The sequence below is a fragment of the Pygoscelis adeliae genome, unplaced genomic scaffold, assembly GCF_000699105.1.
Source record: "Pygoscelis adeliae isolate BGI_AS28 unplaced genomic scaffold, ASM69910v1 Scaffold224, whole genome shotgun sequence".
Lineage (NCBI taxonomy): Eukaryota > Metazoa > Chordata > Aves > Sphenisciformes > Spheniscidae > Pygoscelis > Pygoscelis adeliae.
In genome coordinates, this window is record NW_008824657.1 from 1,034,332 (window position 1) to 1,052,836 (window position 18,505).

General features: G+C 40.8%; 1 protein-coding gene across 1 annotated transcript in view; it reads left to right on the forward strand.

The window, feature by feature from the left end:
- LOC103915714 (rho GTPase-activating protein 32-like) overlaps positions 1–18,505 on the forward strand; it is a 57,311-nt gene that overhangs the window by 35,761 nt on the left and 3,045 nt on the right. Inside the window, exons 3-4 of the mRNA XM_009322608.1 lie at positions 14,045–14,136; positions 15,673–15,750. Coding sequence (XP_009320883.1) covers positions 14,045–14,136; positions 15,673–15,750 — 170 coding nt within the window. The remainder of the gene's footprint in view (positions 1–14,044; positions 14,137–15,672; positions 15,751–18,505) is intronic.

Below are 18,505 nucleotides of genomic sequence, written 5' to 3' on the forward strand. Positions count from 1 at the left end.
CCCATGTTCTGTATTTTTAGAATTTGGTCGTATTAGATACACCGTTTTTCTCACGTCTCAGCCTCCTATTCCCACTGCGCTGCTGGCCTGCTGGGTAACCTTCACACATGCCATTTTTTTTCTTTCTCTGCTCCAGTTTGGAAAATGCAGTTGATGATATTGACTTTCTTTGTAGAACACTTCTGAGTTCTAGGGATGAAAAGCCATATTTGAGCCAAGTAATATTGCAGTATATGGATTTTCTAACATTTCTCTGAGATAGTAATGCTATTTTAAAGGAAAGGAGTATCTTTTCCCTGTAAGGTCCTGAAGAGTACTCTATTTCTACGTTAGAAAAAATGAAGTTGTGGAAGAGAGCCTTTATATAATATTTCTCATAGGAGCCTATGAAACAGCTGTCCTCAGTCTGTCATTAACTTTAGCATAAATTGATATTTGTACTTAATATTACGTTTACCTCATGTTATTGACCATCTGACTTGCTCTCAGCACCTCTTTATGAGTTCAGTAAGTTGCAGTGTTTTAAAAGTGGTGTGCTAACAGCCTCTCCCCCCAGCAGGCTGGTGTGCTTACAGACACGTATGCATGCTCTATCCACATTGCCTTTTTCTTCCATTTGTCTAAATTTTGTGGGGAACCAGGATTAAAACAGTGAGATAAATATAAAAATTTTTATTTATGCACCCTGGTGAAATTGCGCTGCCACAGAAAGATTACCACCCGAAGCTGCATTAACCTGACAGCCGCTGGAGATAAGGTGAATATACTCACTCCAAAGCTAGAAATAGGATTTCTTGTGTGTGTGTATATATATGTGTTTCTGAAAATGTCAGTTCTTCTGCAGTGTCTGCCGCTTCTTTCAGCTCTGGAAGCTTTCAAAATGAGTCCCTAAAGCTGTGGTAGGTTTATTTACTGTGAGATTTTTTGCCATAGTGCCCTGAGCAAAAGAATACAGGTGATCATCCTGACGCCTGGTCACATCCTACCGTGAATGTCTGCAGGGATTCATTCATGAGTAGATCATGGCTGGAGGTGACCAAGAGTTCTTCACCTTGAGCAAATCAGCCTCTCCCACCCCGGTGCACCTCTGAACAGTAGCTTTTAGGATCTAGAAGTATGATTGTCCATAATGAGGTTATTGAGATGATAGCCGTAGTATCCCCAAGTGTTACTGGTTTATAACCAGGCTGCCTAGAAAAGGTGTGATGCAGGAACCTGTAAATTACTGATGGGAAACCGTTATGAATCCTTGAATTTGTCAAATGCATAAGTGAACAAGAAGGCCGGTGGTTGGCAGTTGGTGCACGTCATCGTTTTCAGCTTGTGCTGGTGGAATTTTCTTAGGAAAAATACAAGCCTACAAATGTTTTAGAAAGGCACAGAGGTTAGACCCTGTCCTATGAAGTCCCTGGAATAATCTTAGTTCTTGTATCAGGTCAGATGGAGTCTGAGATCTGTAGTATTTTCAGCGTTTGGTACTAGATAATGTAGCATACCATGGCTTGTGAAGGTAATAAAGGCTTTTTAATGAGGCCTCAATATATCACTCCATTAAATCTGGGACATGAGTGAGGAGAAAACTATTTTTAAATGCAATTTATAGAAGTGTGTAGAGATTAGTGAATTGTAAAGGTTTAAAGAAAGATTTCACTCTCCTTAGTGCAGGGTTTGTTTCTCATTCTTTGTACAGCACTTAGCCCAGTGCTGCCCCAGATTTTGATTGTGGCTTCTGCAAGAATAGATGCAGAAAATAGGAGTAAGTAGGGTTTCTTCTTAAATTATTTTTGGTTGGTTCGTTGGATTTTAATTCAAAAAACATCAGGCATGTTTCCGAGTACGTCAGTCCTGACCCAAGCTAACATGAATACTTCCAGAAACTGGCAAAATCTGAAGAACGAGGGAGTGTGTTGACTTGCTTGGCCCTGTCAACTATGGTAATTTCCAAAAAGGTGCTTTACTGAAATTTCAGCAACTGAGATATATAGATATAATACCCTTTAACACGTAAAAACTGACATTTTGGACTTTTTATTCCTGTGGCTTACAGCTTTTCATGCTTTGTATGCATATGAACCAACACCAGAATTTTACAGCTGGGTATCTGGTTGTGAGCTCTTAAGTAAGTGTGCAGGCAGTTTTGTTAGGCTGATCCTGTTTTCAGATGGGTTATATGCCGTAGACTTCCTTGGGAAAAAGAGTGCTTTTGAACTCTGAATGCCTACCTGCAGGTTCTTTTTAAAGTCCAAAGTTTTAAGCTCTCAAGTGCAAGGGAAAGTTTTAGTAGATAGGAAGCTGAAATTCTGTTCTTTCTGTTGTTTTTTGAACAACTTGGAAAATTCAGTGGAAACGGACTTTAGGTTATTTCCTCACCTAGATTCTCCAGCAGTTGGCTTCCGGCTCTAAGTCTTAAAAGAGTCATTGCATTTCTCAAACGCTATGGAAAATGTTGCCTTAAAGTTTGGAGGTTAGTTTTGTGCTGATCAAGGCTCTCAGGCTTTTGGCTTGCCTGGATTAGTAAGTCTTCTGTTAATCTTGCAGAAACTGTGGCATGTCTTCTCTGTCCAGCACTCGGCAGCATTTTTATGTGAATCGCTGCAGCTTAGACTGCATAGCAGATAGGTCACAGGGCGCCGTTTGTAACAAAGATAATGACAGGATAGAAATGGGATTTCGGATAGTGTGGGCAAGATAGGCGTTGATATGAGACAAATGTTCCATACAGCACACCAAGCAGTCATCAGGCTGTAATAATATTTTGGTCAAAACAGTTCTGGTCTGGCATTGCACCAGTAACCTATCTTTCATTTTCAATTCACATAACTTGTTTTCGTTGTTATTGCTGCATGAATCAAGTATTTTTTCCCTCGTTAAGCTTTTGGCGAAGTATTATATTGTTGTGTATGGTTCTTTCTCTCCCTCTCCCTTTTGGTTAGAGAGTAATTTTTATTTCACAGGCTAACTCCCAGCATGAAGCTTGTCCCTGAGAATCTTTGAAAATTGGGACAATCACTTAATTGGCACATCGGCTTCCATTTGGGTTTGCCAATTAAATGAGTTCAATTAAATCAGAATGGATACCGTATTTTTGGCAGTAAGTATTAATTTCTAGCGATTGTTTAATTTTCATTGGTGATGTTATAGAAGCAATTGTTTCTACTTACATTTACTTTCTTTACAGTGTATGCAGTCTTGCAGTACAGTGTTGATCGAGGAGAAAAAAATTCCCTTTCTAAATTTCTGTTTTAAAATCTATGTATGTGCAACATCTAGCAAAGAAGGAATGATTTAGAATTTGCTAAGGCTGGATCAGTAAAGTTTGTTGTTCACCATGATCACCATTTTTAATGCACCCTGATTCTGCATTCTGCACATCTATTTCCCAGTGAATCCAATGCACATTAGTAAATACAGTGTCTTGCTAAGTGAAATGTTTGGGTCGTGTATTTACATACCACCACTAGTTTTTCCTCTTTTATGGTGGTAGGGGATAATGGCAATTAAAAAGATAAAGATGGCACTGGAGTGTAATGGCTAATTTTTTGAATGCTCCCAGTAGCCCTCTGCCAAATTACGTAAGTGTAGGTAGGCATAAACATCCATTAACGTACATTAGACACTTAAGCCTGGGTTTACTAAGGCATTAGGGAGCCTGAGTGCCTCTTTTTATCATACTGTGAGTAAACTACTGGGCTCGGTGGTGTATGTGGTATCAGAAGCAGCTGCGCAGCAATTGCTTTGTCTGCGAATGACCAGCCTGAATTTCTTGGGTTTTAGGTTATAGAACTTTAGGTTCCATTTCAGGCAGTTTCATATCACAGTATCTTTTATAATTATCACCCATTTTAGATTTGACTGGGCTCAGACAAGCTGCCTGTTGGTGACAGCGTGGTGATGCTGTTCTGCGGGTTGGTGCTGGTGGTGCTGTGGTGATTAGCCCAGGTTATTCACCATTGTAAGTTCTGAGAGGCAGTATGAGATGAGCTCTGAAGACTGGATTACATTGTTGTGACCCTCCGCCTCTTTTCCTCCCACCCTATTCCAAAGATGATCTGTTTCACGCATGTTTTGTTGTCATAATACAAGAAATGCCACATTTGTTTGCAATGTACTTATTTGGGAGATAAAACTTATCATTTCTTTATCTGTCAATCACTTTTCCCTAGTCCCAGCTACTTAAAAATAAGATGGAACATCCAGGAAAGGAAAGGAGTCTCCTATTTATAAATGGTTGTTTTGTTTTGTTTTTTTTAAATCAGTATTCATTGCTTCTTAGTTAGCATAATGCAAAAAAAAAGGTGGAACAGTTTTTGAAGGGTTGTCAGTAGATTGCTCATCTATCCCCTTCCATTCCCCACCCCCAATTTAACCCCAAGAGACAAACAAAACATGTCAGAGTACATATATTGTCTTGCTGATGGCTGTAGGCATTATTTTTTTTTGCCAAGATTTAACCTTCTTAATTATAAGGTGATGAATTATTCCCTGAAAATGTTGGTAATCTTTAGCCTGATTTTTTTATTTAAATCATTCCGTACAGTTCTGCCTTGCTACATTTATATTGGTCACTGCTGCATCGGTGTCAACCTGCGTGATGTTTGTTGGTATTTGATCAAATACTGCGGTTGCCAGGGCACAGATGATTCTGATTGCAAAACCCAATGGTTTTGCCCTAGTAGTCTTAACACTTCATCTTTGCTTAGGGTTGTTCCATGAAAATTTGTGGTGGATGCTGTAGGGGCTTGCTACAAGTGCTTTTTCCATCGAGTAAGGCTTTAAATTGTTTCTCACCCTAGAAGGTAGTGTCACATTTAGTTAACTCTACTCAGCTAGCATAGGATCCATAGGATTGTGGTTATGACCTGATTATGTGAGGATGCGTGACCTCCTATGGGTAGACATTAGAGTTGCTTTAAGATGTTTCTGTCTTTGATTATTCCGTCCCACCTCCCATGCTACAGAGGACTGTCTCAGGACGGTTACGGTGAGAGAGTTTCTCGGTTGAAGAGGTGGGAAGTGAATCACTGAGCTAATCTAATTTAAAAATAATCCCCCAAAAGATTTCATCTTTCCTCTTTCTTTTTAATCTGGGTGGTTTCAGGGACTTGTACTGTAGCCACTAAAAGAGTTGCAGCTGCAATGAGAGGAAGTAGGAGAGAGTTGCCTGGGGCTGAAGGATTGGGGTGGGAGTTTAAAAAATTGGCTTTACCTCTTCAAGCCAGGCTATCATGAAACTGTGCCCTCAGGCTAACAGTGCTCCTGATGCGCCTTCTGTTTCAGAAGTGTAGAAGAAGTTTTAGGGTCTGTGTGTTCTTGATTTGCTGTGTGACTTGTGCTGCAAGCAAATATTTTCAGCTTGAAAACATCAGAAGTTGCTCTTTGGTATGGTTGTAGAATCCAAAGTTTTAACTGTTGATTCTTGCTTTGTGGCACAACATTTTTCCCTGTGGTTGCATACGGCTACCTGTCTGCTCTTGGTTTCTTAGTCAGAATAGATAGTCTGGTATGTTACAGTTGTACGCATGTGTAGGAATGCCTTCTTGATTTGTTTTGGGTTTTTTCTCTACGTGTGTTTTTGTTTTTATATTTCAGCCTCTGTTTTTTTCCTTAAGTATTGACCTTTTTTGATGGTGGTGGTGGGGGGGGGGGGGGGGGGGGATGGAAATCACTTGGTTTTAGCTAATAATTTAATGAATGCCAGAAAACATCCTTGGAGGATGAAGATTCTCACCATCAGTTTCTGCAGAGTTCGTGTGAGGAAGAGGTCGTCATTCACCTTCCCGATTTTGCTGACCAGTAGCATGGAAAGACCTTTCTGCAGCTCTTGCAGCATACATCAAGTGTCCTGTTGTGACCTCACCTGAGTGACGTCAGGTCTTCGCTGGAGAGCACTGTCACCTCAGATTTGCCAGCATAAATGCCTGTGTCATCTTTCCTAACCCAGTTCAGAGAACTGGCTCGCTGAGGCTGAGCAGGGTTTTTGAACAGTTGGTCAGGAAGGCAGAGTTAAGGAATCCTGCCTGGTTATCGTGACCAGCCGCTGGAGGCTGCTTCAGTGGCTCAGCCAGAACAGGGTGTGTGATCACAGGCCAAGCTTTCCCGGATAACCCTTGGACAAAGTTAATGAATTGACTCTTTTGTTCTGTTGTTCAGAAGTTTATGGGCAGCTTATGGTATAAATTGCATCTTACAAGTAGACACATTCTTCACGGTACTGTATTATTATAAGGGTTTGGAAAATGAGTGTGTCATATACCAGTTATCATTGGAACCAGCTCTCTTTATAAACAAAAAGCTGAGTCCAGGTTGGCTTTACAAGCATAAATATAAATTCATGTTAACTCTACTGACTCAGACGTTGGGGTTAAATGTCAAGCTGCTGTTTTTTCCACCTTCCCAATCTTTCTGCTACTGCATTAGGAAAATTCTTCAGTTTCTAAGCCGATTTATACCTATAACATAACATTGTTATTTGCATAATCGCTGAATATGGCCAGGGGACTTACCAGAGTGGTATTTGGTAGTTTCAGGCTGAATTCATCTCTGTAGTTTTTTGTGTGATGAGAAATTGCTTTCTACTGTAACAACCCAAAGCTCCGCTTGTCCTTTTATAACTAAGCCGTGATTAGGACCCCCTCCTCCCTCTGTGAAACTATAGACTGTAGAAATTGTGCATCAAACGGGGTCTGGGATTTTTGGGGTCTTTTTTTTTAGCTAACAAGGAACTGGAATCGAAGTATTGTGCTCATTGGATGTCCTATTTTCTGTGGCTTTTTTCTAAAATTTATTTTGTTGGCTGTACAGAGGAAGGACTCTAACCCTGGCTGCCTTTCCCACGCATATTGTATGTGGGATTTTTGTTCTTAAAGAAAGTACATTCCTTAGCCAGTGTGCTATTATGTGAGGCTACGTACTGTACTGCTGCAGCTCCCTGGACTGAGATCTTTGTGAATGGTAATAAGGCAATCTCACTGCTGCTTCACTATAGCAATGTCAAATCCAAACTTAAAGCTGTCAGGTAGTTATCATGCTAATGTTGTCCTCGGTAGCTAACCTTTCATTTTTGCTTGGTGCATCCATTTTTGTCTCTAAAACAAATGAGAGCTATGAAAGAAAATACAAGCGTGGGACTGTTTTGCTGGAAATAACCACCATCCTTTGGGTGCATTTGATTCATCTGCAGAGAATCAGTGCAAGTCCAAGCATCTCTTTGAGCCTCACTTAGGAAATCTCGTCATGACATAAAATCAGCCTGCTTTACAGAGGTGAATTTTGGTCACAGTGACAATAATACTGCCAAAGTAGGTTCATACAGCTGCCGAGCTGCTTACTCTGTGTCTCAGCTTCCACTTACCAAATTAGTTGTTTTACATGTGAGCTGGAGATGGTTTTAGCTACGTATCTGTGAGCTAGCAAACTTTATTTGAAAACACAGCAGATGAATAGTTAAGAATTTGTTCTTTGTTCATTCCAGGCTGAGCCTTTAAACTATGGTAAATGGATGCCCCGGACTAACTCTTCTATAATGCCAAGTCTCAGGAATGAGAGGTTTCCTTTAATTTGCCAGCTCATAGCAATGCTTAAAAGTTTTTTTTTCTTTTTCTTATTTTTTCCCCCCTTTGGAGGGTAGAAGCTGGGAGTAGAAAAAACACATCCTGTGTGGTCTTTTGAAAGAGAAGAATTCACTGTTAACCATGCCATGCAATAAGTACTGGCTAGAACAATTCAGCATTGACAGGGAATGTGGAAAATGGAATTAAAGTCCTAAACTCCAAAAATGATACACATTAAAGTATCTTCTTTATTGAATGCAGATTTCTTAGGCATGGGATTAAGAATGTGCATAGCTAGTATTCAGTTTCCCTACTGGAAGCACTTGTCATTTTTTCACTGGCTTTCCTCTATCACGTTTCTCATTTACCATGAGATTTTAAAGGCATCTCTGGCTGGGTAACTGTTTCTTCACAATCCCCAAACTGAGAGCTAAATTAAAAAGTCGGTACTATCTCTAATTACTCCAGCCGTTCTGGCTTTGAGCTATGCCTGCACATAAGCCAGTCCTACGGCTATCCTTTGGCACATCAGAAAGGATGTTTCTTTTATCTTTGCAACAGGCATCAAGAAATTTGCATTAGGTAAGGAGCTAAGTGATGACTTCAATTTATAAGAAAAAAAAACCTTTTACAAAATTTAAGAGGTTCAACTGTTTCTCATTCTGAAAAACATCTTTGTGCTTTTCTGTTGGGTCTCAGAGCTGTTTCTTTGCACACAGTGGCTTGGATTGCTGTAATTGGAGTATGCTAGACCCTTGCACTCTCAAAGGTAGAATTCATCTGATGCCTTACTCCTTTCTAAGTGAGGGTGCGTAGCCAGCCTCTGCAAATATAGATGGGTACAGAGGCCTCCTGGGCATGTGAACCAGGAGCTTGTCCTTGGTTTGCAGCTTTGCATACACTCTAGGTGGTTACTAAATGTGCCAGTGCTGCGCTCTGCTGATCAGACCGTGAATAGCATGGATATTAATTCGTAAGGTGGTCAATTGGGAAATGCAGAGTTGGAGTGGGGGTATTTATTTTTATCTTCTTCGGTAAAGCTGCTGTAGTATAATGAGCAGATATTTTTGTTTAAGTTGAGACTGTCAGACCTGGGTACATAAACCAGATGCAATTGCTTCTTCATTTTAAATGGGTGAAAATATCTTAAGCAGCTCTGAAAAATGTGGCTAAAATGTGTTAAAGTGACACAAACGTCCTGTATGAAAATACTTAGGAAACTCATTTGAATCCACTAAATGAATCAGTGGAAAGCGGTAATCTGAAGAACTTGGAAATACTTGCATTTCCATCATATTGCCACTGTACCACTGGCATTTTTGGATGAATGTTGTATCTTCATCAATTACCGTACATTTCTTCCATTCAAAAAAGTGACCCAGTTACAGCCTTCCTGTGCTCAGGTACATTTTAATCCTTTTAGGGATAGTGCTTGGGCAGATAAATGCCGCAGAATTGGGACCTTTCATGTGGAGCTTGGACATGGTGACTTTCAGTTTAGTGAAAGCATTTTTCCTTTGCTTCGTTGATTTATTTATTGTGGAGAACCAGGATGGTGGTTAGAACATATAAAGTGAGAGTAGAGAGAGCTTTCTTTCCCTGGAGTATGTTAGTGGCTGTGGAGTATGAAGCCGAGATGAACCATAATTCTTCTTTCACTGTGCTTCAGGCTAACTCTCGAGCAGTAATCGGTAAAAGCAGGACGGTGCTAACGGAGTGATTGTCTTTTACCTCATAGAGATCGGGGGATTTTGTAGGACAGTTTCTTTTTAACGTTGCAAAATAAGCTCTGCAAAGAAGTTGATGCCGAGCCAGCTTTGTGTAGCTAGCTGGTACCCAAGATTTGGAATAGCTGTTGATGCCCTTGTGCATAAACACCCACTTCAGGTATCGGACTGTGTATCCTGGCCGCTTCAGTTCACCCTCTAGCTCAAGTTAAGTCGACCATTACTCACCACGGAGTAACAACTTTTACTGAAACAACGTTTCTGTTTCCTGCTGTTCTTCAGTGAAGAAGTAAATCTCTAACAAAGCTTGGCTTTTTTGCAAAGCTCTGTGGGGTTTTGTGGTGGTTTTTTTCCTCTTTCTTTTTTTTTCCACCCCTCCAAGAAAATCGAGGGGAAATGAAGGTGATGTAAAGGAAAGACTGTCATGGAAACCAACCAGCATTTTATATCAGCTGTGCTATTTTTAGAAACAAGGCCATGTGCTGAAAGAATCCAGAGCAATCTGGTCCCTCCAAACTGGTTTTCGTGAGAGACTGATGGTAGGAAGATGCATAGATGTTACTGCCTGTCTAATAGTTATTCTTGCTTTGTGTTAACCTTGGATAAGAGTAAATTTCTGCCTTCAGAAATCCCACTTGAATTCAGTAGCCTGGGGACATGCTGACCTGTCAAGTCTTGTGTTGTGTCTGTTCCTGTATATGGTACCTCCTCAGGGGTTTTACGGTAGTGTTGTGGAAAACCAGTTTACCAGTTATGGGATTGCTGGAGCTTGTTTCTTCTCTTCTTGTGCATCTCAGTGTAAGCCTGTGGTAGTAGGAGGAGGACCGTGGGTTTTGCAGAGGTTCAATATTCCCCCCTGTTGTGGATACCAGGATGATGGAAACTTTGTCATATTGTGTTGACTGGACCGTTTTCTTCAATTTTACATGTATTTTCAAATTGTGTTACGTTTCTGGATGTGAGGGAGACGGGTTGACATGTTTTCTGATACCTGCAATGAGACTTTTTAGAAGAAAATCCTTTCATATTATGCACTGGACTTGTTAGAGATAAACCATTTATGACTAAGGTTTTGTATGCTAGAGAGCGCAAAGCTGAAGTTTTCCAAATCATGTCTATAAATATAAAGACCAGAAATTTCGAACTTGGATGCTTAAAGCTGGACACCCTGATTTGTAAGAGCTCTCAGATTCCCAGGGAGTTCAGCAGCAACACTTGAAAATTGCACAAGTGATGTAGGTGCTTCAGGGCTCCTTCTGATACCCACCGAGCAAACGGCTGTGATGATTTAAAAATGGAATGACCGTCCATCAGGGCGTGGGACAGACAGACAGGCATTCTCCCAAAATTGCTTAGAACAAACATTTTAGTGGTATCTACCTGCCTCGTATTCGATGTGTCTGTTACAAAATACTGAAGTTCTCAAATATTGTCCCAACTGCTACTAATATAAGTGTAGTCTTTAGTGGGCTTTTGGTAGGAGAATTTCTTAGTTCAGGGGAGACTGATGAAGTGTTGCAGCTCAAAAGCCTTCCACTGAAGCGTAGCAGGACTGAGGATCCTGATAAAGTCAATTGACTGCAGTCTGGTTCGAGTCCTAATTTGTTTACCCAGTTTTGGACCAAAGCAGATTGATGCAGCAGTGACATTAAGCTGTGAAAATTGGACTAAATAATTTGCATAAACAGATTTGCTATGCAATTACTAGGTTCCCACAGAACAGCGATGCATAGAAAATAGGGAAGTGAGAAGCAACTGATGATGCTAGCTAGCTAATTTTCAGATGTAAATAATTCAGCTGTTTCAAAATTATTTTTAAAATTAAATTACCGTGACACAAAGCACAAAAGATGACAAATCTCATTTGGAGTGGTTTGGTTTTTTTTTGTGAGGAGGGTAATCTAGGGTGACATTTTGCATGCCAGGTTTTGGATCAGAACAGGTACAAACTGGTGGTGAATAAAGTGCTTTTATATAGCTGTGTATCTTTGGTTTAAATGGAAAGTAGTTGCGGTTTAGTTTGGAGTAATATGGTTTCTAAAATTGCAGTAAGTTTCTTTTTTGCTTATCTATCTATTCACCAAGTTTTTTCTGGTGTTAGTACCTCATACTAAAGATTTTAGCTTGCACAAGATCACCATTCTGCCCTTTTTCCTCAACTGTGAGACTTAGGAGAGATTGTTATTCTGCAGCAGAGTCCGAAGAGCTCAGATCTGATTGGAAAAGCAACCAAAGTTAATTACTGTGTTGCATCTCATTGTAGTCCATTTAAATGGATACATGCTGTTGGAAACGGGAGGGGCAGGTATCTCCTTCCAGCACGATTTGGACATAGCTCAACTGGGAAGAAGAGGATAACACAACTTTTGCAAAGAGAGATGCTGGCATTTAAGTCTCCTGGAGGTGTGAGTTTTGCCTACGCTGCTTTGAGTCAGATCCAGGGTAGTCTCTACCCACTGCTGCAAACTGGCTCGAAGCCCACGTTTTTCTGTCAGATCTGTTTATCCGTTTTTATAGCCCACCAGCTTCTACTGCTGATGGAGAAAAAAAATTATTTTTCTTCCTACAGAAATTCTGTTCCTTAGAAAATTAAGGCAAGCACATCCAGCTTTGCCTAAAAGCAGCTTACAGGAATGGCACATTTATTACTGTAATTAGTTATTTTCTTATGTAAAAGACCTGTAAGGTTTATTAAATTGGTGATCCTCTTAATGTTAAAATTCACAATGAGACTCTCAAGTGTCCTGTTACATACTGAAGTTATAGTGTGTTTAGTGACAGTCAGTCAGCCAAGGGTAGGTTTATTTAAGGGTATAAATATTGTCCTTGTTTTTCTTCACGGAGTGGGTGTGCATGTTCTGTACAGCTGTGGGACAATGGAGTTAAAGCATTGCTTATGTTCAGGGCTGTGAAAGGCGCAACTGTGAGAGTGAGTGTCCTGGCTTCAGATTTATTCAGTAATGTTGAAAGGGGGGAGCTCACTCATAATAGCTGCAGCATCCCTTTTCCAAGGGCAGTGCTGGAAATAACAGGAATTTGTCTGGGCGCAGAGAACGTGCTCTACTCAAGTCCTGCGTAAGCCGCAGTGATGTTGGTTGGATGAATGCAGCTGTCCACGACATATGTCTGCATCTGAGCCAGGGTCATCCTGGATTCCCTGTTATCAAGGGAGAAATAGATACTCTTGCACCCGTGGTTGCTTTTCTCCTAATCTAGTTGTCTGAAGTAGGTGAACCGGACCCAAAGTACCTGTTTATCTCTGGTGACTGTAAGAGTAGCCTCGTGTAGATAACACAGTTGTAGCTGTGTACCTCACGCGTGCCTGGAGTTGAATGAGATCAATCACTCCCTCTAGCTCTGTTGCTGTTAGTTAATGAATGTAGGCATGGTGAATGGTTTTGACTTATTTACTGCAGCTCTTCATGATGTGGTGAAGCCCATGTAAATTTGACCCGCGTCAAGCTAAAATGAGAGCTTCAGGGAGGGGGATAAGAAAGATTCCCCCATTGTCCATCCTGTATGTGGGCTGCTATCTTGAATTGTAATTGTGTGACTCTAAAGTTTTGGGGGTGAGGACCAAGTAATTTCCATATTTTACATTGCAGTCTACAACTGTATTCTGTTAAATGTAACAGCTTTGGGACTGATCGTCTCTGTTCAGAGATCTTTTGGTGGACCAGCCTAGAAGCATTGGTACTGATCTTCCGGATCAGGGAACTCGTCTGTTTACTGCTGTCATTAGAAAATGGATTTTTTGTTCCAGGCCTGTAAGAGAGGGCATACTGAAGTGCCTCTCTTCCTCTTGCTTGAGCATTCACTATTTTGGACATTATTCATGTTTTGTAGTGCATTGTATAAAGCAAAAAAAGCTCATTCAGCTGGTCTCGCCCACATCCCTAATGAGCTATCTCTGGCCAACATCAGGGACCATATTTTTGTCCTCCTGCTCTATGAAGTCTGTGCTGATCTTCTTGTTTGATCACTGCTCCCTTCATAAAAGCCTCACCTAAACCCCCTCATTCCTCTAGAGCTTAGGGCCTGGTACAGCACAGCAAGAGAAACACGTGGTACTGAGTGTTTCAGAGTCCCCTGTGATGGTGAATGCTACCCCAGCAGAGCTCACGGCTTATGAAAAAGCAGCTGGAGGAAGGAGAGGATGGGAAAGCATGACAGAACAAATGAAAAGAGGGAGTTTGGAGTTGTGGCCTCACTAAAGTAAATTAATTTTAGTGAATAAGGAATTTTAATATGTTCATGCACTTACACCAATAGCTTCAAACATCTTTTTTAAAAGCTCACCTACGTATAAGCAGCTCTGTCATTAACTTGATTTTCCACTGTATGAGCTATCCAGCTTCTTCTGGTGCCTCTGCCTGAATCTAAGTGCATAAATGTTTGGAAAATCAGGTACTTAATGAGGATCTTAAGTATGGAGTTTAGGAATGTATGTTAGACTCCTACCTCTGAAAATCTCTTCTTTAGAAACCAGAAGTAGTAATGAATAAAATACTGGATCTCGCAGTTATTACCAAGAATCAGCAAGGCTCTGCAACATGGTTCAGGAAGAGATAATCACACACTAGATCGTAATCCTGAGGTTCAGTTTTCTTTGTTAAAAAGGCAGAAGTACAGCTTCTAGCACATATGAGATTTGAGCTGTGTTTGTATGTATATGTAAAAATATATGGGCTACTGCTTAGCAGGCGGTAGTACATAGGATGCAGTCAAATTCTAAGTTCCTTGCTTTTTCTTTCTTCTTTTTTGCAGGCAAGAGGTGCAGATATCCCTGACATTCCAGGGGAGTTGCCGCTCCGGACCTGTGGCAGCACAGCAAGTATGAAAGTGAAGAATGTAAAAAAGTAAGAGCAGTGTTCTTTGATTTTCCTGTCTTTGTTGGGCTTCTAGTTTTGATATCCCGGATTTTAGCTGTTGTGCTGCAATACAGCTAGGGCATTCGGCAACAATTTTTGATAGTCTCTTCATCTGAGCAACCAAAATCCAGGCGAAACAAAGTAAATTATAGCTAATGTAGTCTAATACTGGGGGCAGAGGTTTTGTTGGGTCTCTCACCTGTTTCTGGCCATAGAAGCAAAGCTTGTTAGAGTTTTGAACCTCAGGGTTACCGTATTTTTAAATTTTTGCGATTTCTTCCTGAAACGGTTTAATTAAAAAAAACCCAAAAAAACCCCAACTCATATATATATATATACACACACAAAAAAAAACCTAAAGAGAAGCCCAGGCAATGTATAAATGAGAGAATTTTCCCTGTCTCCCTATGCTCTGGGAAGCTAAACCAGGACAAGTGGGTGGCCTAGATATATTTTTTATTTGATATTTTTTCTCTTTTCCTTTTTTTGCATTCTGCCCTGTACCTCCTCATTTGAATGGGTTTTGCACAATTTTTCTTTTTTTAGGGGCATTTTTTTCTTCCCTGATCTCCCAGATTATTTTTTTTTCGGTGGGCTTACCCTCTCTTTCTCCCTCTCTCTCTCTCATTCTCTCCCAGAGAATGTAAACTAACTTATAAGGCTTGCAGCTAAGGTTTCAAGCCTCTAACCTGCAAAGGGGATCAAAAGTAATCAATATTACTTGACTCGTCTTTGCTAAGAATGCTGACTTGAGGGCTAGAACTCCCCAATACTGATTGATCTGTGTATTAAGATCACCTCTCCGTAGTGCTCTGCTGCTGTAAGGGAAATGGCTCTTTGTTCTAGTGCTGAGCAGCCAGATGCTGCATCTCACTTCCCACTTATATTCCCGTGGGAAGAGAGAGCTAGATAATGACAATCTCATTGGCTCACCACCAGAAATATCTATAGGAGTCTATAATAGCTTCAGCAGAAGCAAGAGCGTGTTGCAGAGCCAGAGGATCTCCCCGTCAGCCATCATTGTAGCTGGAGACACTTGGGAATAATTATGCCTCACTTTTGAATTTTAAAAAGGCAAAGGATAAATAGCGTTTGTTCTGCACCCTCAGATACATCAACCCGGGACTGATGGGCTGTGATGCCTTTCACAGGTAAAGTTCTACTTTCCTATGTGTCTCGTGTAAGGCTGTTTATCTGCACTGCAAAAATGCATTTGTAAAGGTAGAGCGGCTTGTCCCTGCACCATTTCTTAAAGATGTGGGCTTTGGTGTCGATGAAATGCCACACTATTCTTTAAGGACGCAATGATAAAAGCCACTTTGCAATTTAGTTTTCCTTTCTCACTCAATTCCTTTCTCCGCTGGTTTGGTGCATCACATCAACAAACCCCTCTGTTCCCTTGGCTTTAGGATGAGAAAGTCGTCATTACTTTATATCAGTAACTGCATTTTATAACAGTACTTGATGCTGAGCATTGTTTAGTGATTTGCATCTCTCTTATGGTGTGCTTTTGATGTGCTTCAGGTTATCCTTTACAAAGGGTCATTTCCCGAAGATGGCTGAATGTGCACATTTCCATTACGAAAACGTGGACTTTGGCAACATACAGGTGAGTTTCAGATTTCTTTTATACACAAGACATCATTGTGTTTGGCTGCCAGCTAACCTGCTGGGAGAGGTGGTAGAGGGACCTCCACTAAGGTTTGTTTAGTTTGTTGCAAAATGTTTAGCGCTAAGAAGTTAGAGCAATAGGGTCTCTCTATTTGGAATTGCTTCCGTGTACTGGGCCAGAATCTGTCCTCAGTCATGTGGCCACCCCTTTGGGGTTGGAGATGAGTTTATTTCCACTGGATTGGTCCGATGTCACTGTTTTAAGACTGCATCAAACATTCATTACTGAGCCATCTGTAATAACTGCATGCATATTTTTAGCTTGTGTGTGTGTATCTTTAAACAGTCGTGTGAATGTATTTATGTAAATATAAATAATTCAAATTTATCCGTTTTCTTCATGTTATCTTAGCTCTGCATTGTGCATTGCAGCAGCTGTGTCATCAGCATACAAGAAATTGCTAGTCAGCCTGAGTTGCATTTCTAGAAGTGTGGAGGCTTCACTCCTTTGTGATCCATCCATCAGAAATGTAGGCAGAAGCATTTTTCATTGAGCAGTACCAGGGAGGGCTGAGAATCAAGAATCCCTGCTAGTTTCTCATAAACAGGGCACATCTTGTTCTGCACTTAGAGAAGCAGAAATGCCTCCAGCATCTGCCAGCCTTGTAGCCAAAAAGAGGTTACAACCTTTTCATTTGTAAAACATTTCCTGTAATGTAGAGTGAATTATTTACAGCCTTTCATGTTTCTGTACTTGACAGTTTTGCAAGCAGAATTATGCATCCTTTTTTTCCGTCTCTGAAATTCCTACTGAGAAGCAGTTTGGGTCCTATTCAGGGCTCGTATCTACTATTAATTCACACTTAGTGGCTCTAAGGTCCATTCTACTGAGCATGGGATGTATGTGCATGGGCAGACACACACACACACACACGAGCAGAGCAAGTTAGACAAAATAGTGGTCTTAAGAGGACACCAGTGTAAAAAGCTCAGTTCTTAATGAGGTCTCTGGAAGATGGGCTGCTGGTGCAGACAGGAGCAGTCCTCAATCTTTTGAAGCAAAACTGTGTTTCTCTATTTTCAGTTTCTGTGTATAGGAATAGTGTGGCTAATCTATGTCCCAATTTTTTGTCTCCTGGTAATTTTCTGATTTGACACCACTAATTTTTCAGTCATTTTGGAGAGGAGTTGTATGTTGGAGTAGGTGTTGAGCAGGTTTCTGTTTTTTGCATCGTGCGGTCCTCTGAGTTTTCCTTTCCATCATTCAGAGATATTCAGCACAATGTGCAAGCTAGAGGGAGATTACAACCTTTGCCTGGCACTGGTATTTAAAGCATTTTGAAGACAAATAAGTTAATTCTTTTGGAGTTTAAGCATTTCTTGGAATTTTTTAAGGACGGCAGGGCATCCTTGTAGGGTTGGTATGCTGAGATTTTTGTGTTTGTGAGAGGGAGAAGCAAAATCACATAAGATATTCTTTACAGATTTTCTTTATGTTGTTCTGCCAACAAACCCGAAGCATGTTCTGGTGGGAAGGTTCCACAAGCAGGAGCTGGTGCTGTCTAGCACTCATTTTTGTGGTGTCATTGCTGCACCTGCAGCTTTCCGTGCTCCTGCTCGGTTGTCCTGTGTGTTGTGCCCTCTGGCACAAACAGATCACCAACTGCTGTAACCAGAGGAGTGGTCTGGCTGAAACACAATAACCGGGGAAGGACAGCTCAAGAAGAAAAAGTAGTATTGGTTGTTCAGCCGGGTCAGGCCCCTGAGCTGTTTCCTCTCACGGTGTCTGTGCTGTGAAGCTGGGAGGAGAAGGGTGGACGACGGCAGCGTGGGAGGCACTGTCATCAAAGTGTGATTGTCTCTGTGTTGGGGGGGGTGGTCAATTCTCTGTTTCCACCACTGGTACCTCTGAAAAACCATACACGCTTAAATATTCGTGTAGCTAAAGCAAAACGTGCTTAAATAAGGTGAGTCAGGCCCTAAGTACCAGCTCCACGCCTCTTGTCCCTTCCTTTTTCTAAGCAAGATTTCTGATAGATTCCCACAGTGTAATGACTTTGTAATATGGATAAAAATATTTTAAGAACAGAGTTTTGCTCCTGAAATATGAAAGGGTAGGGAATGACAGTATTTGCTTAGTAGAAGACCAGTATTAATGGCAGAATAAATAAAAACTATTAATACAACAGCAGTATTAGTTTACAGACTTAAAAATAGGTTCATATAGGGCTCATACATTTTAATCAAATGGCATTCATTGGTGGCTCCTTTGTGATAACGAGGTAGACTAGAGAATAGCAGTAGGCTGAAGTGACTTGTAAATGACAGCTTGGCACCTAATAGCGAATTACCAAGTTGCATCGGAGGAGTAGTGGGTGTAAACTCCTTTCAAAATCTATTCACTGTTAAAAATTTGCATAGTAGAAATGCAGTATTATCTGGCTGTGTCAGGAATTGTGTAATGCTGTCTATTAACAGCCTGGCCAAATTTCAGATTGTTTTGTAACGTTTATGTCACTTATAATATGGTGTCATGGTGCAATCGGTATTAATATCTTGGCATTTCACCTCATGAGATCGTTTTAAATTAACTTTCTGAGATGTATAAAAAAGGATTCGTTCTCTTCTTATCCTGGCACCATGCTAACCAAACTAGGTGCATTTTGGGATGCTTTTTCAGAAATGTTCTGCTATACTGCTTTCAACAGCAATGTGTTTTAACCTTATCTGCGTCTGGCCAGCAAGA